General features: G+C 36.9%; 2 protein-coding genes across 2 annotated transcripts; one reads left to right on the top strand and one right to left on the bottom strand.

Moving 5' to 3' along the window:
* The first annotated feature begins 970 nt into the window (after positions 1-970).
* Positions 971-7,966, top strand: LOC110782562 (glycosyltransferase BC10). Its single transcript, XM_021986729.2, has 2 exons — positions 971-1,753; positions 7,191-7,966. The coding sequence occupies exons 1-2, from the start codon at positions 1,178-1,180 to the stop codon at positions 7,830-7,832; spliced, it is 1,218 nt and encodes a 405-aa protein (XP_021842421.2). The 5' UTR covers positions 971-1,177; the 3' UTR covers positions 7,833-7,966.
* A 1,370-nt stretch (positions 7,967-9,336) lies between these two features.
* On the bottom strand, positions 9,337-14,731 carry LOC110782563 (probable leucine-rich repeat receptor-like protein kinase At1g68400). The gene is made up of 3 exons (XM_021986730.2): positions 13,277-14,731; positions 10,878-11,201; positions 9,337-9,812 (listed from the first exon to the last, which is right to left on the bottom strand). Exons 1-3 carry the CDS (start codon positions 14,631-14,633, stop codon positions 9,469-9,471), a joined length of 2,025 nt encoding a protein of 674 aa, XP_021842422.1. The 5' UTR covers positions 14,634-14,731; the 3' UTR covers positions 9,337-9,468.
* Positions 14,732-22,746: the final 8,015 nt, after the last annotated feature.

Here is a 22,746-nt window from a genome sequence, read left to right as displayed (position 1 = left end):
CACTTTCCACTAACAAAAACTTATCTTTCCACTAACAAAAACTTAGGGTCTCACGCACTCTCATACAATTCAAAAATACTTCACTATCTTATATCATATCTACTTTTCAATAATATAATACTCATTATCTTCTTTCACATCTACTTTTCCAATCATGTAGTCCGTAATACGAATGATTTACTAACCAAACAACAACTTATCTCCTAAAACTATGTGTCATTTTTTAATGGGAATCTAACACGCACGATGCAGTCAAAACCACTACTTTGTATGTTACTAATTTGTTCCATGAATATATTAGCTTTATTTTTTTTATTGGAGTAAACATATACGAAACGGTTAAGTCACTTAACCGCACTTGACCGTTCTATATTCAATGTTTCTATAAAACTGTCATCATAGTTATCCCTGTGTGCAATAAATTTATTGTAAACCTTGTGCGTTCAAGACCTTTTTGTTATTTGAATATATCATCTCTTCCTACTACCAAAAAGTTAGGGTCTCACATACTCTCACATCCAATTTAAAAATACATCACTATCTTCTATCATACCTAATTTTCAATAAAATAATACTCCATTCTCCGTTGTCTTCTTTCACATCTACCTTTCCAATTAAATAATATTTAACAACTAAACAACAACTTATCTTCTAAAATTATTTGTCTTGATTCTTGATAAATGTCAAAACTAAAACTAACATGGGACGGAGTGAGAGTACAAAAGGAGCAATATCTTTGTGCAAACTCTTCTGGTTTTTTTTTAATTTAGTTAACTTCAAATCTGTTAAGTTTACTGCAGTTCATATTTATCCAGTCCAAACGAATAAGGCCTTTAATACAGTAATTGGTATGTACTCCGTAATCATTTAATTTGTAGATTGGTCCATTTAGTGGTCAACATTAGACTTTACAGTTTAGAGTAGTCAATTGACAAAAGAAGAAACCTTTCCCAATGTCCTGAAACTCTTCATCTATTTAAAACCTTATATTTCCTTCTTTTCATATTAATGGTTGAATAAAACATATGAAAGATTATAAATCTTTCAAAAATCTTAAAGGGTAGAAAAAACGTTTATATTTCTAGTCCCTTTTTTCCAAAGTCTTCCTTTATCTATATATAACACAAATACACAATTAACCTGGTTAATTCATATAGTCCTCTGTTTCATACACAAAATGATGATGAAAGATAAAAAACAAAACACCATTTCAACAACAACACCAATGAAGCTCTCTTATAGTCACTTAAATAACCTTAAACTATGTTGTTTTTGGCTCGTAATTTTCGCCTTTGCCATGACATTTGGAATCAGCCTTACTTTTTATTCACATAGATTCACCCTGCATAGCAATAATATGCATATTACTACTATGCAAACCCCACAAAAACTCCATGCTATCACCACCTCTGCTTTACCACCAAGTAGTGCTTCAAACAATAAGTATGATCATTCGACCGAGGAGTTGTATCCGATTCATGGTGTTTCGAGTGACAAGGAGTTGAAGAGGAAGGCATCAAGGATAAAAGAAACTCCGATGAAAGGGAAAGGGAAAGGGAAAGAGATTATGTCTAATAATAAGATTGCTTTTATGTTTTTGATAAAAGGGACACTTCCTTTGGCTCCTCTTTGGGAAAAGTTGTTTGAAAAACATGGAGGCTTTTACACAATATATGTTCATTCTGATCCATCTTTCATTTCTTCACCTCAGCTCAACACCGGGCTGTTTCGTGGCCGCATCATTCCTAGCAAGGTACTACCTCTGTTTCAAAAAGATCTTTACAGTTACTATTTGCACGGATTTCAATGCAATATTTAACTATTAATATATCCAATTTCGTATGTGAAAAAATTATAAAAATTTGATAGTCTGAAAATACATCCCGAGACCAATCTAACAAGAACTTACATGTAACGTTTTGATTTATATAATGGTGAGAATTTACGGTCAAAGTTTTTATACTTTGGACACATTTTCCAAAGCGTAAAGAACTTTCTGAAACGAAGGTAGTACGTCCTTTCTTTTTTAACTCTTTAAGCTTATGTCAAAAAACAAAAAAAAAACCGTATTTTCACTGTTTTTGTTTTATATACTCCTCGAAATATCATTTATTGTTCTTTAACTGATTGATAGATTAGTTAAGAGTTTGTTATGTACCACTATAACTTTTAGAGTCTGGTTTTGAGATCATGAATAGTGGAGGGTTCTTAGGTGACGGTTAAAAAAAAAAATATAGTTTATACTAGCTCCATTTCTTAGTTTTCTTTACACTTTCCTGAACGTTCTTTACATTTATACTTTATTTTATTTTTGGACATTAAACTTTAGTATCTTACCGCTCTTATCTCACAAATTTATCACTTTCCACTCACTTTTATTTTACTCATTTCTCCTACATTCATCCATCCACATTTTTATACTCCTCACTTACTTTATCTATATTTTATAATACTCACTACCTTTTTACACACTCTTTCCTTTTTATCTTAATATTTGTGCAAATAGTAACCGTAAATAACATTGTAAATAACATTATGAAACGACATTATGAAACAAGGTACTAATAAAAAGAAATTATGAAATGAGTAAAAGCTAGCGCCATCAATATGTTTTGCATGAAAAAAGAAAAGGAAAATGAGAGCTACTCCTTCCATCCGTATTTGATTTTTATGTATTCTATTTTGAGTGTTCTTTTACAAATTTTTCATTTTACTCATGCAAACACTAGTTATTGGAGATATAATACATGTCCTGAAAATTAGGTAAAATCAAATGTTAAATGGAGCGATTTTTAAGGGATTGGGGATTGAACAGAGTATATGGACTTTTTAATTACTCTTTCAATCATGTGCTCATTCGATGTACAATAAATTTAATTACGAGTACTCCTTTAATAGGTCATGCGCTCATCCGGTGTACAATAAATTTATTGTATGTTGGACTAACTTTTTTTAACATGTTTTGATTAACATTTTACATATATTATGAAGTAATTTTGTTGGATAAACTTTTTAAATGGTTAAATAATTACCTTTATATATTATGAGTGATTTTAAATTGATAATTTTTATTTATAATAAAAAAATTTACTTTTGTCGGTATAACATTTTAGTATTTAAGGTAATTTTATCTACGAGTTACAATATTTATTACACACCCTGTTTAAAAAATAACTAGTGTGTGGCCCGGGCGAATGCCCCAATTGCTACTTTGAATAATTAAATATGGAGTTCTTCCCAATTCAACTCAAAATTTGACCAAAGTATGTGTAATACATAAAAGTGAAAAGATTCATTAAGTTAATTCATCAACTACACATGTACATTATGTCATTTATCAAGCCAATTAATATTTCAATTAGATCATCTTACAATTCGTTTAATTTATTTTTTAAGGGAACTAAGTGCTTCAAATTAATAAAGACAAAATTAGATATATGCTGAGCATTTTTTAGTTGATGCTTATGAGACTTATGTTATGATATCATATTTAATTCATGGTTTTCCTAATGCTTTAATTGGTATTTTTACTCCAATATAGTCTATAAGAAATAAAATGTAGCATACTGATTTAGATGTTTTAAAATTCATGTAAACATGTATTTATAAATTAATGTGTATAGATAAACAACAATTAGTGGTTGGTCAAAATGATGATGGTGATGAGAGTTATTCTCCAAACTTTGAGGTCTTGCGTTCAAACCTTGATGCATTGATTTTTGATTGTCAATAACATCAATATCCTTGGTGAGTGGATGATGTAGCGTAACATAAGAGTTTTACGTGACCCATAAACTTTTTTCACAACGTCTTTTAATATATTAGTATAGATTTATTCCTTTTGGTTGCTTGGTGCACTTTAGCATTTCGATAAAGAAATACTCCGTAAGTAATGCGAAAACAGAAGTATACGAGTGAATAAATTTTACTAAAAAACAAAAGAAAGACTTAATCAATTGGTTAGAAATGTCGTCTATTTGTTAGTTCATAATTAAAGTATTGACAACAGCAATAAACACATTAAAGCTTTATGTGTGGTTGCTAACAAGTAACAACTACCGAGTACTTCTAAAATTTTACAAGTACCCCATACCATCAATAATAACGTCTTGTATCCGTGTTAGTTACGGAATATGGACTATGGAGGATGGGGGTATGTTCTGGGATGTGCATGACCTGTTTACATCAAACTAGTACTAAATAAATACGGGTATCTTTTTCTTCATTCTTCTTCTTCTTATAACTAATTTATAACAATTAAAATTCTATAATTTTTCACAAGCTTAGGCCACCTTCGGTATTCTTTTTTGTTTTCAATTATATGTTTTTTATAAAATTAAAAATCAAAATATAAAAACCATAAAAAATAGTTTCTAGTTTTTTGTTACCAGTTTTCAAAATCAATATAAATACTACACATGATCTCAAAAATATATATATATATATATATATATATATATATATATAATACTACACATATGACTATTATTTAATTGATAATTCAATCTGTATCATATGACTTTTAGTTATTTAAGTTCGTGTATTAAAGTCAAACTTAGTTATCAAACTATCACCCCTCAGTGCCCTCACCCGTGTTTGATTGTTTTTTCTTTTATTTTAACTTCAGGTCTCTTTACTTGCAGTTTTTAGAGAGCAATAGTAGTAAGATACGAAGTAATAGATGGTAACACACACCTACACAGTCACGCTGATAATGACAGTAATCAATTTCTTGTATTTAAGGAGATAAAAATAATAGTTGAATCCTAAAGAAAGATCACACACTCACACTTGCCGACATGAGTCTCGCGTCTCGCCACAGGCTCACAAACCTGGCCGACTTGCTTGTGTTGAAATATAATGTTACCGGTGATAATTAGAGGTGTCAAATCTGATCATCAGATGGGTTATGGGTTGATCCATGACCGTTCGGGTCTATTCGATTCGGGTCAAGTTTGGGTCAAAAGTTATCGGGATTAGATTGCGTTTGGGTCGGGTCTATTCAGTTAGGGTCAATTTCAGGTCAATTGTTGTCGAGTCCGGGTAAATTTTGGGTCGGGTCAAGTTCGGTTCGGATAAAAAACGGATCCGGTGATCCCGTGTCGGGTGAAACACAGGTCAGGTAACTTTGGATCGGATAGACTTTGACACGGGTCATTTCAGTTCGGGTCAATTCAGTACCAGTTCGATTTCGGTTCGGGTCATCTCAGTTAGGTCTTGGGTTGGATCAATTTCATTCTAGATCTTTTCAAATCATTATCGATTAATGTTTTCATTCTATTTCTAATTAAACAAGTTATTAATCTACGTCTTTATTGGTATTTTTAATTTACTGAACTTCAACATGGTTATATCAATTAGAGTTTGTTGTAAGTTATAAGATGATTAATACGGAGTAATTATATAACGAGAACCATATGTAAACACTAGATACACAATATATTTAAATCTATAAGAAATTAAAAATATAACTCTTTAAGTTGACACGAAATTCAACTTACTAAATAATAACGATTATAGTGTATAAGAACATACATCATAAATATACTCCAAATACAGCTAAACAATTACTCCGTATAACTTATCACAACAATTCTTCAATTTACTAGTAGTCCTAACAAGTTTAAAGAACACATTATTCATTTTTATATCATGAATTTGATCATAACATTAGACATTTAATGATTATTACACGTATACAAGTACTTAATTAACAGAAAATAGCTAATTGAAACTCAGATAATTAGATACTTACCGGGTCAAATCGATGTCCGGTGAAGTTCAGGTCGCGTCAAACCGGTGTGGGGTGGAGTTTAGGTCGGGTAAATCGGTGCCGGTTAGACAACAGTTCGGGTCAAATAAGATATTTACCGGGTCAAATCGGTGTACGGTGAAGTTCAGGTCGGGTCAAATCGGTGTCGGGTGGAGTTTGGGTGGATTCTAACCGGTGACAGGTGGAGTTCGGGTCGGATCAAACTGGTTACGGGTGGAGTTCAGATCGGGTGAAAACCGCTCCACTATTTTACTCAAAACCGCTCCACTATTTTACTCATATACCCTCCTTTATTTACCTTTTATTCAACATATACCATCCTCATTTACCCTCTTACCTTCCCACCTCCGTCCACCACCGACTGCCACCACCACCGCCACCACTGCCGCCACCACATCGCCGGCGAAAAAATGCGTAGTAATGTTTACATGGCCACCGGTGGAACGTCAATTTTTATTTTTTTTAGAAACTTATGCATTTTTAGCTCGTACGGTCGTACCATGGTACAAGCTTATGAATTTTAAGCTTGTACCATGGTACAGACTTGTGAGTTTTTAGCTTCGACCATGGTATGGACTTATGCAGTTTAAGCTCGTACCATAAACGGAGCTTAAAATTCATAAGTCTATGCCATGGTACGAGCTTAAACTGCATAAATCTATACCATGGTCGGAGCTAAAAAATTCATAAGTGTATAATTTATTTTTCAAGTAGATTAAATCAATTCAACAGCAAATCAAAACTTTAATTCACACATACCTCACTCCTTTCAATCTTTAATAAAATCAATTCAACTCAATTGGATTATATACCGGTCAAAGTTCACCAATTATTTTCATACGAAGGGAGTACATGATTGCTTTCGTCTCTGTATTTTCTATATTAGCAGCTTGTCTCCGTAAGTATTAGCCCTCATCAAGAGAGTTTCTATGAGAAAAAGAAAAAACACATGAAGATTGTCTTAGGCTTCAATATTTTACTTTTTTAATTGTTTAATAGAAAAATGCAAAGTACCTCTTCTTCACCTTAAAAAAAAAGTTTTAATTAGGTCTTATACTATTTCAAGTTTATTTTCTTGTAATCATGTATGACCAGGTCCCATAAGTTTCAATCAGGTCAATCAGGTTTAATTTAGTTACAATAATTTCAAATAAGTTCAGGTATTATTTGACGAAGAGAATACCCCTATATGTTACACTTCCTCAGTTTCTTTATATTTGCAACACATCCTACTATTTGAGAAAGTAGTAAGATTATTTTGGTGAATTTCTCCATTTACTTTCTCCAATCTCCTTCTTAAATTGAATGTCAAGAGAGTGTGTTGCAACTTGCAAGTATAAAGAAATGGAGAAAGTAGTACGTAAAATTTAATTTAAAAAAAAAAGTTAGTCCGTAATAATTTTGTAGCTGTATGCAGGGAGTGGAATGGGGACGGTTCAACATGATTGAGGCAGAACTACGTTTACTAGGAAAAGCTCTTAAAGATGTTTCAAACAAACGATTTGTCCTCCTGTCAGAAACTTGCATTCCCCTCTTCAACTTCCCCACCATTTACTCTTACCTCATGAATTCCACGCAAAGCTACGTTCAAGCCTATGACAAAAACAGTCCAGTAGCAAGGGGCCGATATAAGAAGCGTCTGAGTCCAACCATCACGGTTCATGATTGGCGAAAAGGGTCCCAATGGTTTGAGATGGAACGAGAGTTAGCCATCAAGGTCATATCAGATGAGCATTACTTGTTGTTATTCAAGAGAGTATGCAATAAGTGGGCATGCTATGCTGACGAGCATTACTTGCCTACTTGGATGAACATCAACTCAGGAGGGAGAAACTCCAATAGAAGCATAACTAGGGTTGATTGGTCCAAAGGGGGATGGCACCCTGCCATGTACACCAGAAAACATATTACACTTGACTTTCTAATAAGGTTAAGGAATGGTAATACATGTCAGTATAATGGCAACAATACTAACATTTGCTTCTTGTTTGCAAGAAAATTCTTGCCTAATACACTCAATAGGCTTATCAAGTTCGCACCCAAACTCATCCACTTTTAGACATCTCTAATTATTCTCAATATACATACGTACGGAGTAGTACATTACATTTGTATTGTGATTATATGTATACTCCAAAACAAGCATTTATTCTTTATTTTTAATTTACAAAATATTTCTTCTTTGTTGTTTTAGATACTTCGTCCGTTTTTTCTTACTTGTACCACTTGGGTTAGGCAAAAACATAATGAAAGAAAGCAAAAACGCCCATGTGATAATAGTAAATGATAGGTATTTGTTATGGGTCGTTTTGTATCACGTGAGGTCGACGGCATGAACGGGTCAACGTGAATCAGATCGTACCAGTTAACTCCTACTTTTAGGGAGTCGTTGTGGCTGAGTCAAGGTCAAAGCAGTTAGAGAATATCAAGGAATTATTTGAGGAGATCATGGAGGCAGTTGAAAAGATCATGGAGGCAGTTGCTAACACATTTATCTGACCTACACTTCTGTATAAATAGCCTCACCAAGTAAGACTCTAGGAAGGAAAAGGCTACGACAGAACCTTTACTACTGCTGTCTACTTCCTCCGCCAAAATATATCCCAAGAGCTAAACCAACTATTGCAATTCCCCCACGATACCTATAGCCTAGCAGCAACTGAAGATAATAAACCTACCTCTCCTAATTTCCATATAGACATTCCATTACACACCATCATTACCCACGTCTATCTATACTAACCTCAACAAAAGACCATTCTCCTAATGATATGAACCTGATCTATCTCTCAAATAATGCACTTTCTCATAATACATATCCTTCCACGAGGTATCATCCGCCATGAAACAAACCTTGGAAACATCAGTCGCCCATTACCAATCACCTTCTCCGATAATCCTCATCCACTTATGATCCTATATTACATTCTACTTAAGCATTGCCATTAGCCATATTTATATACACGCAAATATACATTGTACTTGTACTCACCTAGGCTATTTATGCCGATAACATAGTGGATTGGTGGACTCATTGCCACCCGCGGTTTTTATCCCTTTCGGGTTTTCCGCGTCACCATCTCTTGTCTTGTCTCTCTTTATTTTCTGTCATTTATTTCCTGTCATTTGCATACTTTATTTTATCTAGTCGTCTATGTCCCAACCAAAGGTCGTCCATACGAAATTTGGCATAAACAGTATTAATAGTAAATGTAAAATATGTACAACGGTAAAATAGGTAATTGGTGTGTGAACACACCAAAAAACATGTGATTGCATACCATAAAAGGAAATGGTGCAAGTAATATGCAATTTCCAAAAAAGGATAATGGTGCAAATAAAAAAAAAAGAGGAGGTATAAAAAAAGCAGGAATTTCACGTACCATACCACACCGAGCGGCTTGAATGAATGCCGAGTTTTTTCCACCACCAACTCGATGCATGTTGTTAATCAAAGTTTCCTCAAGTACCCTAATAGGCTTTATCGACTAAGCTAACCGGCATTTCTAGAGCAAAATTCTATTTTCTCTTTGTTTCAGCAAAACATCTACTAATCTACAATGTCAGACAAGATCATTTCTATAGAATCAAATTCAAATGGAAGTGAAACAGGCATATTAATGGTTAAACCTAATTTACATCACTCAAGATACAACAGTCAAAAGTCAAAAGTCAAAGTGGCTTTACACTACACATCATTGACTGTTACCGCCTGTATCCTCAGAGACAGAAGGTGAGTCAGAGTCGAAGTTATCATGTGATGGCGATACTTCAATACCACGTAACTCCTCTATCATTTTGACTACTTGCCCCATTCTAGGCCGCTGGTCAGGAGAGGCAGTGGTACAAGCCATAGCTATCTGCAACAAGCCCACCATCTCCTCTTCGATGTCCTTATACCTCATTAACTCCAGATCGAAAACCTCAGCTGTCCATTCTTCCCTTACTACTGACTGAACCCATCTAGGAAGATCCACCACACCACCAACTCCTACTGTGCCATAAGGTCCACTTCCCTCCACAACTGATGGATATTTTCCTGTACGCCAGAAATATGAAATGAAAATCGAGTACATGAAATGTGGCATCTATGTACAAATCGGAAATTCTCCAAGGATTATACATCAACCAATTCAACAACAGGACAACTTACAAGTAACAAAATGCACATTTACTGAATCGTTTTAGAATGTGTTAAAGAATATAATACATTTTGAGTTTATCAACATAATCAGGAGCTAGAAGCTAGAACCTATAATCTCAGCAGCTTCTTTGGGACACTTGGATCATTCAGTTGTCATGTGTTGCTTATAGAACCTTAACCTCAAGGATCTAGCATTCACCAAATCATCCAAGAAACCCTACCCTTTCCACTTCCTAGTCAAGGGATACAGCAATATCATATCAACAGACTTAAAAAAAAAATTATTATTCTACTTTGTCCGTTCTGAAAGCTAGTCAAAGCACTGAAACTTAACATACGACTCTGATTCTCTGAAGCAAGACAAACAATCACCTTACAAGCTAATATCGGAGATAAATGGTGCTTCAAACTAATACAGAAACTTGAAGAGAAACATCTAGGGTGCAATCCAGTCCACAAGCCTCCTGTCTATGCCAAAATTTCTTTCTCACAGCATCAACGAAGTCAAGAATTAACAGGCTGTCTCTTATCTGAATACACTATTATTTTAGGTTCCTTCTCATGGGGCAAGGGAAGGTTAGTCCTTCTCAAGTCTTATTTGATTATACAGTATGAAACTTACTGAAAATATCTGGTATGGAAATAATAAGCATTTCCAAGGCTTTTTAGGAGCATTTTTTTGGACAATAGCCCAAGTATCACTGTCAGTAATCAGTATAACGTATCAGGTATGTATCCTACATGGGTACATGACCGCCATGGTATAAAAGGGCAGATCAGACAGTCAGGAGTAACAGCATCTAAAAAGTGCAGCACGCAATAAGTAAAATGGTTTTGTAGCCAGACTTGAGCCAGCCACTAGCCATACTTCCTTTTTGTATTTAGTATTCGTTATTATGTTACTCCCTAGCTTCACATAGACAATTTGTACAAGGGTTCCTTTAGCATATATAAACTTACCTGTTAGAAGCTCCAGCAGTAAGACTCCAAATGAGTAGACGTCAGCCTTTTGGTTGAGCCTGCGACCATCAAGTGATTCAGGAGCTCGGTAGCCGTTGGATTTTAGATTGATGGATGAAGCTGGGGTGAAGCAAGAGAGGCCAAAGTCAGACACACACGCATCACCAGCTTTATCAATGAGGATATTTGTCGATTTGATGTCGCCATGGATGAGTTTGAGGGCTTTGCATGAGTTATGGATGAATGCAACTCCTCTCGCTGCTCCTGCAGCTATTTTTAATCGTGTTGTCCAGTCTAATGGGGTTCGTCCAGGTCCTCTGTTCCCTGCCACATTAGAAAAAGGTGGTTTTTACTTCCTATACGAAGTAAACAGTAGTTGTAAATGTACGGAGTACTTCGTATTTAACCTCACTACATTAAAATAGTGATATCTAATGGTTGTATGTGGCCAGCGACATGATAGAATTCTCCACAGGACTAATACTATAAAGAATGTAAGAAAACAACGTGAAGCAAATTTAGAAGACCACATCAAGGGAGGGGCCCACAACAGGAAGCTGGTAGAGTTACTGGCTGTGCTTGAACTGTGAGCTTCAGAAGTTCAGAGTTGTAAGTGGAGCACATAATTAAGTTTAGATACATAAGCAGATTTTCTGGGGTGGGGGACTTTTAAGATTAAAATGGCAATAATAAGCTATGAAAAGAACAAAAAGGCAAAAGCAGACAATTAAACCTATCAAAATAATTAACCACTTTATGAACAAATAATTAAGATGGACGCTCTCCCAAAATTTTGAGTCTTTAAAAAGGTTTATATGTAAACACCGCCGTGCAAGAAATAAGTAATCACAGCGCTCCCATCACTTTCTCAGTATCTCATCCCTTTCCCCAAAATGAGGCAATGATGTTTATTTGAGGGGTTGTGTTCATTTTCACACAGTACAAAAAAACTGTCTCTCACGTTAAAAGTAGTTTAGTACAGTACCATATCAGATTCAGAACAACTATATTCACCTTTTGGCCCACATTTACTTCCTCTCATATGGCCAACTAGCAATACACTTGTTTTTAACCTCCACCACAATAAGGTGGTGGACTAGATTATTTGCTAGGTCCGTAGACCAGGCAAGACTGACTCTTGACTCTTACAAATCAAACAGAATAACCCAACCCAGATCCGAGTTGAATTTGGACCCAAATATGACTCGACTAGGATTAACCCTAACATAAAGCCGAACTGAATGACTCGTCATCCAATTGAGACCTGAACTGAATGATTTGTTTGCAACCACTATCTCTTGGTATAATAAGAAAAAAATACTAGTGCGTAAGAGTCCATCTAATAACACCCTAAACAGTCCAAAACATGCTCCGGTTACTCCCTACTAGTACTATCCTAGGTACACCTAAAAGTACCCAAATGCCTTCTATCATACGGTGTTAATACTAAACTCTGTTGAGCCATGTACTTCATGTTAGACCAGCTAACACTACACTCCTTATTGATATCGATACCGTGTGTAAACATTTGCACCAAAAAAATTTACTTGCATGATGTCTATTTTGGACATTTTGTGGCAAGGAATCCAATAAAATATACACTAATGAAATGACCTCCAAATTGTTGTTTCCTGGAGTATAAAATTGACCCTGTTGAATATCCCCTTACACAAGCTACATTACAAAAAAGTATTTCGCACTCAACCAAAAAATATACAAGCCCCTAAAACTTGGTATAGAATTTTAGAATAAAGTTCAACATTAACCAACATCACATGCAAATTCTGCCATGACACTGCTACCAAGTTGTCCATTAAATGGACCCTCAAAATCTCATAATTCAATATTCATTTCCAGTAGCTTTACTGATATCTTGTACATTCGACCCACTTGCTTCCATTTAAGGGTGCAATTTTCTTCATACATTTCTGTCTAATTTTGTAATGCCCAACTTTTTTTCATCATCATAATATTGCCAAAAACAATTCCCAGATTTACCAGACTAGTACCTCTCATCCACTTTTTTATGTAGTACCTCATTCTTTGATGCTACCGAGTGGTACACTTATGTTTCAACTAACTAAAACCCTCCAAAAACAAGATAGATCGGCAAAATTAATACATTGACTGGATTTTTACCCTAAGTTTCAATTAATTGTGAAAAATCCGGTTAAAATGGAGTCATCCAATTTTGGGTACAATTCAATTCAGTTCTAGGTTAAATAAGTCGAGTCAAGTACTGGAATCAATTTGACCAAGGCTAACTAGCAACCATGGAGTATCTTAGACCATTTGACCACAATTATGCAAGTATCTTAGACCATTTGACCACAATTACTTCAAAGAATAAAATGCAGAAACTAAAGAAAAAACAATGAAGGAAAAGAGATCGAGTTTACCGTGGAGAAGCCAGAACAAGCTGCCATTGGGCAAGTAATCAAACACCAATAACTTTTCATCCCTAGCAAAATAATAAGCCTTCAAACTCACCAAATTAGGGTGTCTCAACCTCCCTAAAACTTCCATTTGTTGCTCAAACTCTTTCTTTCCACCCACCTGCGTCTCCTTCAATCTCTTCACCGCCACCACGCTACCGTCGTCTAACATCGCCTTATACGCCGTCCCGAACACCCCTTTCCCTAGCATCTCCGCAGATGCTCTCAACAAATCTTCAAGCTCAAACTTCTTCCCGCCTTCAAAGAACACCATCCTCCCTGGCCGTTCCAACCCGGTGAGTCCGCTCGGGTACGGACTCGACGAGTACACTATCTTCTCTCCTCCCGAAATTGCCCCTGAACTACTCCTTTTATTATTCCTCCAGAAATAGCAGTATAGGAGTAAACTTATCGCCGTTAAAACCAAAATATCACCGACGATTATCGCGGTAATTGCCCACATACTCATCTTCCCGCGACTATGCCCCGCCTTTTTCGCCGCCGGATAAATCCTTGACGGGACAGTGGATACAGGGGAGGATGAGACGACGGAGGTTGTGGGTCCCACCGGCGGTTGTCCAGCGTCGTTTCCGGGTTTCGCGGGGTCGTCGGAAGCCTCTTTGCAGCTCATCAATGGAAGGCCACAGAGTGCTACATTGCCGGAAAATGCAGAATCTGGAAAGGATGAGAGAGATTTTGGTATTTCACCACCTAATTTGTTTCCAGAAACGTTAAATTCTTGAATATTGGGAAGATTTAACCCAAAAATTCCGCCGGTAAATGCGTTGTCCTCCAACTGAAGCGTCAGAAGGTGGTTCAAACGGTTGACATTCTGCGGGATTAAGCCGGAGAAACTATTATGGGAGAGATCAAGGCGGTAGAGGTGGAATACAGAGGTGATTGACGCGGGGAAGTTGCCGGAGAAGTTGTTGTAAGAGAGGAAGAGGAGTTTGAGAGAGGAGAGGGAAGAGAGGTCAGGTGGGAGTGGACCCGAGAAGCGGTTGTGCTTAAGAGAAAGGACGCGAAGGTGTGAGAGAGAGAGTAAGGAAGGTGGGAAGTTCCCTTGGAGGTTGAGGTCTTCAAGAACGAGCTTGGAGACTCGATTTTGAAGGCAAGAGACGCCATACCAGGAGCACGGACTAGTGGTGGTGTTCCAGGAGGAGAGAGAATTGGAGGACTCAGCAGAGGATTTGAAGGCGAGTAAGGATTGTGTGTCGGGGTGGTTGGAGGTGGCGGTAGTGTGGTGAAGGAGGGTGGAGAAGAGGAGGAGGATGTGGAAGAAGTAGCGGTGGTGGTGGTGGTAGGGCGGGTGTTTAGCCATTGTCAGTAATGTGTGAGAGAGTGATAGTAGGAGTGAGGAAGGGGAAAAAGGAAGTCAAGTGTGGTTTTTGAGGTGTAGTGAGTGAAGAGAAACGGTTGACGAAATGTGGAAATGTGGTTAAGGAGTAAAGGACAAAAGTTATTGGGCAACGGTAAAAAAAATTACTGTAAAAGTTATGTATCCCAATTCTCCCAAGCTAAATTTATCAAACTACTCCATAGTCGGTTGATTTCGATTTTTTCATCAAACGCATCGAATATAATTACGTGTTTCAAATCACATATTACACGAGTTAAGATAAAGAATTAGGTCTCAACTTTACTTTTCGGTAAGTTAACCCATCTTTAACTCACCTCTAACCATCGCATAAATAAAAAATAAAAATTTAAAGCAAATTAAAATCAGAAAGTTTACATTGAATTAAAATGACAAAAAAAAAAGGAACTTTGCTACTTGTTTGCTTGCTGTTTCTCCGTTAAATATCTCAAAATAAATACAACAATTTAGTATAAGTCATAACCGATCAACTTAGGTCATTTTAGGCCAAACTTGATCGTTTTCCTTAATATAAGTAAAAATCGATCAACTTAGATCAATTTATCAATTTATGTCAAACTTGATCGTTTTCCTAAATTTAAGTCAAAAAAGATCAACTTGGGTCAATTTAAGTCAAACTTGATCGTTTTCCTAAATTTAAGTAAAAAAAGATCAACTTAGGTAGGTAGCAATTTTAGCCAATCCCTGCAGGTAATATTAGGCTGTTTATGCAAGTCATGCTACTGTAATCTCATTATTAGACAATACTATTCTACAAGTTAGTACTATTGTGCAAGTCATGGTACTGTCAAATGAGTCCCTGAAGGCAACAACACAACCAACATAAATCATTGATGCCCTCAAGTCTCAAGTAACTCTATTGTAATCAAACTTGTTGCAAGCAATATCTCAAGCCCATAATATTTCCTTCCATTTTCAATCTATGTAGAAGTAATCGACATTATACCAAGGTCAGATAGTACTTAGTAGTTCAACCAATTGTCAAATAACTAAAACAAGATACAATGTGGACAACAAGCATTTACAAAAAAAAAAAACAAGGATCCATATTCAATAAAAAAAAGTTTCAATTATATTCAACTAAAAGCTCCAACAAATTGCTATAACAGATAATATGATTAGTTACTTAGTAGTCCAACAAAGACGAATGTTTGGCGCAAAAACGCGAGTCCTTCATTTAGTTCGATCAGTAAATTGCAACGATGCCGTTTTATTTTTTTTCACCCATTTGCTGTGACACATGTAAGGATTCAATTGGTTTCTTGTTTATTATACCGCAAATGATACGTTGACACGTATAAGGGACTAACCTTTTAACTATGGAGACTAACCTTTTAACCATGGGGACTAAACTTTCATAATTATTAGTTAATTTTGGCCGAAATATTCTTTACGGGTCCTAAACGGTGAAAAAAAATGTGCAGGTCCCAAACGGTGAAAAACTCGAAAGGTGAGACCTCATTGTTTATCTTAACTCCATATTATACCCCTATTTTTCGTACTGTTCATAAAGTGCATTTGGCACTTAACGTTCGTTAGTCCTCCGTTAGCAGGAGTTCCCATTTTTGCCCTTATGAGTTGTTTGGCGTGATTCCTTTGTTTAAATCCCCATTCATCTGCAAACTTTCTCCTCCTCCCACTGAACCAACACCACTCCTCACCGCTGTCACCACCTTCGCCCCGCTACCATCGACGCTTCTTCCAAACTCTCCAAAGAGGCAAAGATGAGCCTTTGTTCTCTCACTTCACCCAACCCCTGCAACACCACCACTATCATCACCAGCAACAAAAATGGTGGAGTAGCCAAGAGCTACACCAACAATTACAACCCTAATTTCAATTCCAATCATCAAAACTCGCCTCAAAAATCTTCAATTGGTGCTGCCATAGCTGTTGATGCACTCTCATTCAGCCTCTTCGATTGCTTCTAATTCGACGACTTCTGATCAATCTTCCAATGAGTATTGCCGCGAAGATGAGGGATTATATTGGGGGATGAAATGGTGTTATCGGCGCCAAAATTGTGTACGAATGAGGGTATTGCAGAGGAAGCTTGGGAGATTGTGAATGATAGTTTTCGATACGGGTCGTAGTCGTTGGTCGCTGGAGTTGTGAATTGTAAGACCCTCTTCTCTCTTTTTGATTCGGTTATGATTATCGAGTTATATTGGTTTTATTTGTATTTTGATGAAATTTCATGACTTTCTCTGGAAAAGAAGCCTGCTGAAATTGAAAGGTTGGTAAATATTATGCCAATAGTATTAATTCAATTCAATTAATTGCTTGTTGGATTTGTTGTTTGAGCATTTCAATTTTCTTTGATTATTACTTCTAATTCTGTTTAGGTTTAACTTTTAGGTTGATTAATTTGATTAATTAGGTGAACGATTAGTGGAAATCATACATCAGACATATGCAGGATTCTGAGTCGGAGACTATTAACAAATACATGATCTCACTTCGTTCTCCGCCTTTTTGGAATTTGGTAATGTTTAGGCAGTGGTCGAGGCCGGTAGTGAAGAGGGAAAGGATAGTTTTGTTGAAAATGGTGGTGGTGGTGGTGGTTTGCCAAAGAGGCATGGGAAGATTAAGTATAAGTTATATGGACTTGATTTCTCAAGCCCAATGTGGAAGGATGTGGCTGATAGGGTTCATGAGGCAGAGGATGTCAATTTTGTCTCAAGAGGCTAAGCCAATTACTGGGAAATGTAGATTAGTTACTGAGAGGATTAGTTATTGAGAAAATAAATTGTATTTGCTGTAGAACATTACTTGAATTACCATTGAAGTTGAGTTTTTGTTTTTTCTTAATTTGAGAATGTCATCTTGATGCAATTTGTACAAAGAGATGATCTTCATGCAATTTCCCACGCCCTCATAGCTTCATTAATTCATTCTTTTGATATTTATAAGCACCAAGCACACAACGACTATATTTTGATCCTTAGGTTTAATAAAACTAGTCATTAGAATCAAATTCTGCAATTTAAAAGCAGTTTGGGTATTTGGTGCAAATAAGTTTAGAAATAGGTGTATAATTGTGCAAAAAGTTTATAAATAAGTGCATTTGGTGAATTGTAAACATGACTTAACGGGGGACTAACAGAAGGTCAAATTGAAGGAAATAATGCCCTTGGTCCAAGTATGAATTTAATACTAAGTCTAATAAATGCGGTTCAGTATTAATTAACAAGTTAATAATTCGGTGAGATCAAGTGAACTGAATGCCTAGCTAGAGGCCGCTTCAGTTCAAGTGGAATTAATAATATTAATCCACAACTTACTCTTGACTGAACCCGTAGGGTCACACAAATAGTACGTGAACAGATCAAGTATTTAAGTGAATATATTATTCATTAAGTACTCCATTTATGAATATTCAGAAACGACGGATCTCGGTTCCAGTGGGAGCTTAAATCCTCAAAAGGCAAATTAAAGAATACTCCGGAAATGATGATATTGCCGGAAACGGAAATATGGTTCATGACGGAAATATAATATTATCCAAGTCGTAGATGTTGCCGGAAACGGAAACATGGCTCGTATCGTAAAATATTATCGAAAATAGAAATATTGCCGGAAACGGAAATATTACCGGAATCGGAAATATTGTCGGAAAAAGAAATTTTTTCCGGAATCGGAAATATTAACGGAAACGTAAATATTTGTTCGAAATGGAAATGAATTCCGGAATCGGAAAACGAATCGGAAGCTCGACGAGCGACAAACCGGCAAGCGAGCCGGGCCATCACTCGTCAAGCAAGGCAACAACCATGGGACGCGCCCTGCGAGCAAGGCAGCAGCCATGGGCCGCACCAAGCTACAAGCAAGGCAGCAGCCTCATGGGCTGCGCCAAGCTACAAGCAAGGCATCAGCTCATGGGCCGCGCCAAGCTTGCGCCAAGGCATCAGCGCATGGGCTGCGCCCAGCCAGCGAGCAGCGTGTGCAAGCCTTGCCGAGGCTTGGGCCGCAAAGCACTGGGCCGAGGCAGCACGCACACCAGCGTGGCCCTTGTGGCTGCGTTGGGTTGTTTTGTCTTGGGCTCCAAGAAATATCCGATTGCTTAATTCCCAAGTAACCTTAGATTAAGTATTCCTAATTTTACTAGAATTCAAATAATTAAGAGTTTAATTAATGTTGCAATTCTAATTGAATAAGAATTTCAATCCTAGTAGGTTTGGTAATTCTATTCCTAGTAAAACATAAATTCCTTATTTCCTACACTATAAATATAAGGCTAGTGCCTCATAATTATACACATCAATTGAATTGAAAACATATTCTTTATTCCCATTGTGTTCAAGGGAGAACATAATACAATCCTACCCGAATACATAAAACCTTAAGTAAAATCCTAGTTGGTTGAACCTAAGGCGGAGCAGAACGTGTTGTGGACTTTCTACGGAGGGGCAACGTTTGGGGCTCTAAAGACTTGTTCTTGTTCGGTTCGGGAGCAGCTAGGGAAGGCACACATCACATTGTATGTCACATAAATTATGCTAATTGACTATGTGGTAATTAATTTGGATTCTGGCTTTATGGTTTTTCCGCATGAATTATATTGTTGTATTATTCATAACCTAACAGTGGTATCACGAGCCTCTAATTAATTCCATAATCAATTATAGTTAACATGGATTAAATTTTATAAATTTGCAATGAATTAAAGGGGTGATTAATTTCCTAGATGTAATTAATTGCAAATTCGTGCGATTATTTTGATTATATGTTCGCAGGATTTTCGGCATATGTGGTTTTCATAAGCAAATTTTTTATTGCCTCTAATTATATTTCGAGGAAAATTTATATGGTTGCCCCTAAATAGATGTGGTTTTTAAAAGCTACTATTTTTACTGCCTCTAATTATATTTTGAGGCAAGATTATATGGTTGCCCCTAAATGTATGTGTTTTTAGAAGAAACTTATTAAATTGCCTCAAAAAGGGCCTTTTAGAGGCAACTAGTATTTAGCGACGGACTTATTAGAGGCATCCACTTTTTGCTTCAAAAACTCATTAGAGGCTACATCCCCTGTTTTTGAGGCAATTTCATCTTGCCCCTGTAAGCGATTTTTCTTGTATTGATAGATGGACATGTTTCCTCTTGACTGAAAACTTAGAAGTTCTCATATTAGATAGTGATGAACCTATGACCTACAAGAAAGCTATGACGAGCCCAAGCTCCACTAAATGGTTAGAGGCCATGAAATCTGAAATAGACTCCATGAGTGAAAATCAAGTTTGGGATTTGGTTGATTTGCCTGATGGGTTTACACATATCGGAAGCAAATGGGTCTTCAAATTGAAGAAAGACAAAGATGGAATTGTATACATATACAAGACTAGATTGGTATCAAAAGGTTACAGGAAAGTTCACGGCGTTGACTACGATGAAACCTTTTCTCCAGTAGCTATGGTTAAGTCTATTCGGATAATCCTTGCGATTGCCGCGTTTCATGACTATGAAATATAGCAAATGGATGTCAAAACTTCCTTCTTGAATGGTGTTCTTGAAGAGACTGTGTTTATGACACAACCGGAGGGTTTTGTCGATCTAAAGAATCAAGCTAGGAAAGGTATGCAAGCTTAATAAATCCATTTATGGATTAAATCAAGCATCAAGGAGTTGGAATATACGATTTGATGAAGCAGTCAAAGAATCAAGACGAATATTGTGTATACAAGAAAGTCAGTGGGAGTAAAATTGCATTCCTAGTCTTATATGTAGACGACATACAACTTATTGGAAACGACATTCCTATGCTGGAGTCTGTAAAGACTTGTCTTGGAAAGTGTTTCTCAATGAAAGACTTAGGAGAGGCACAATACATATTAGGCATCAAGATCTATAAGGATAGTTCTAAGAGGATGATTGGACTAAGCCAGAGCATTTACATTGACAAAGTGCTAGCTAGGTTCAGTATGATGGAAGCCAAGAGAGGCCATCTACCCATGTCACAAGCCGTATGTCTAAGTAAGACTCAGTGTCCCAAGACATCTGATGAGAATAGAAAGATGAGTGGAATTCCATACGCTTCAGCTATTAGATCCATCATGTATGCTATGATTTGTATAAGGTCGGATGTTTCGTTCACACTCTGTAAAACGAGCAGGTACCAGTCAGACCCAGGTGAGGCGCATTGAACTGCTGCCAAGAATATCCTAAAGTACCTGAAAAGGAAAAAAGATCATTTTCTGGTCTATGGTGGTACAGATGAGCTGATTGTTAAGGGCTATGTTATAACGAATGCAAAGAAAGATTAAATAACGTAAATAAAGAAACGAAGAGATTTAACGTGGTTCACTAACAATGTTTTAGCTACGTTCACAAGCAGAGGGGAAGAAAGTTTTATTGATCTTGAGGAGTACATATTACAGAATACAACTAGGTTATAACATAACTAGTTTATATAGTATTCTCTAGACAATTGCGGAAAAGCCTGGAAAATAGGCCCAAAACAGATAACAGTAGTCTAGAATAACAGATACCGTAAAGTTCAGGGCCGTTGCTCTCGAACCCCATCGGGGACCACGTTGCGTCCCCGAACCCCTAAACCAGGGGCGTCGTCCCTGGACCTCGACTCGCTGACCGGTCAGCGAGATCCCCGTGCTTGGGCGTTGCAGTAAGGGGCTTTACCGATTCAAGGAATTATCTAACAAATCTCCACCTTGACTTGAATCCTCTCACAAATAACAGATGTACCAGATGCACCATTATAATGCTAGATGTACCAGATGCACCATTATAATGCTAGATGTACCAGAAACTCTTTTGCCTCAAATTTTTCCCTCAAAAGGGCAATCAACAACTCCTAACATTTAGCAAGTTCAACTGTGTTGAAACTTGCTATGTGGAACCGGCTTGGTGAACATATCGGTTGGGTTATCAGCAGTACCCACTTTGTTCACCTTAATTCTCTTCTCACTTCTCAGAAAATGATACCTTACATCGATGTGCTTAGTCCTCTCACGATGGACTTCATCCTTAGCTAAGAAGATTGCACTGAGACTGTCACAGTACACTATAGCCTGATCATGATGTAGACCCAAATCACTGACCAACCCTTTCAACCATATTCTCTCTTTTGCTGCTTCTGTCAATGCCATGTACTCTGCTTCTGTAGTAGACAAAGTCACCGTAGGTTGCAAAGTAGCTTTCCAACTGACAACTGAACCACCAAGAGTGAAAGCAAAACCAGTCATAGTTCTTCTACTGTCAACATCTCCAGCATAATCAGAGCCTGAAAACCCTGTCACCAAACATTTTGTATCACCTCCATCAATGAGACCAACATCAGATGTACCTTTTAGGTACCGAAAAATCCTCTTCACAGCTTGCCAATGCTCATTTCCAGGTTCACCCATAAACCTACTAACAACACTAACAGACAGTGCCAGATCAGGTCTAGTGAAAACCATTGCATAATCAAGCTTCCTAGTGGACTAGCATAGGGAACTCGAGACATGTACTCCTTCTCCTCAGCAGACTTAGGTGCAAAAGCAACAGAGAGATGTGAATTTGCAACACTAGGAGTATCTATGGGTTTTGCTGTAGACATGCCAAATCTTGACAAAATCTTCTGAATGTATCCCTTATGTGATAAGAAGAGCTTCTTTTTGCTTATATCCCGATAAATCTCCATCCCTAGAATTTTCCGAGCCGCACCCAAATCGTTCATCTCAAACTCAGCACTAAGGAGATCCTTCAACTTCTGAACATCAGACTTGTTCTCTGCAGCTAACAACATATCATCTCATACAGGACCAGATAAATCAATGAACCATTTGCTGTCTTGCTATAGTAAACACATCAATCATACGGACTCCTGATGTAGCCAATCTCTATCATATAGCTATTGAATTTGTTATACCACTGCCTCGGAGACTGCTTTAGTCCATACAAGGACTTCTTCAACTTGCAAACATAATCTTCCTTACCAGGAACCTGAAAACTATCTGGCCGAGTCATGTATATCTCCTCTTCCAACTCTCCATGCAGAAAAGTGGTCTTCACATCTAGTTGTTCAAGCTCCAGATGCTGACTTCAAAGTAGGGTTA

The sequence above is a fragment of the Spinacia oleracea genome, chromosome 3, assembly GCF_020520425.1.
Source record: "Spinacia oleracea cultivar Varoflay chromosome 3, BTI_SOV_V1, whole genome shotgun sequence".
NCBI lineage: Eukaryota > Viridiplantae > Streptophyta > Magnoliopsida > Caryophyllales > Amaranthaceae > Spinacia > Spinacia oleracea.
This window is presented reverse-complemented; position numbering and strand designations above follow the sequence as displayed.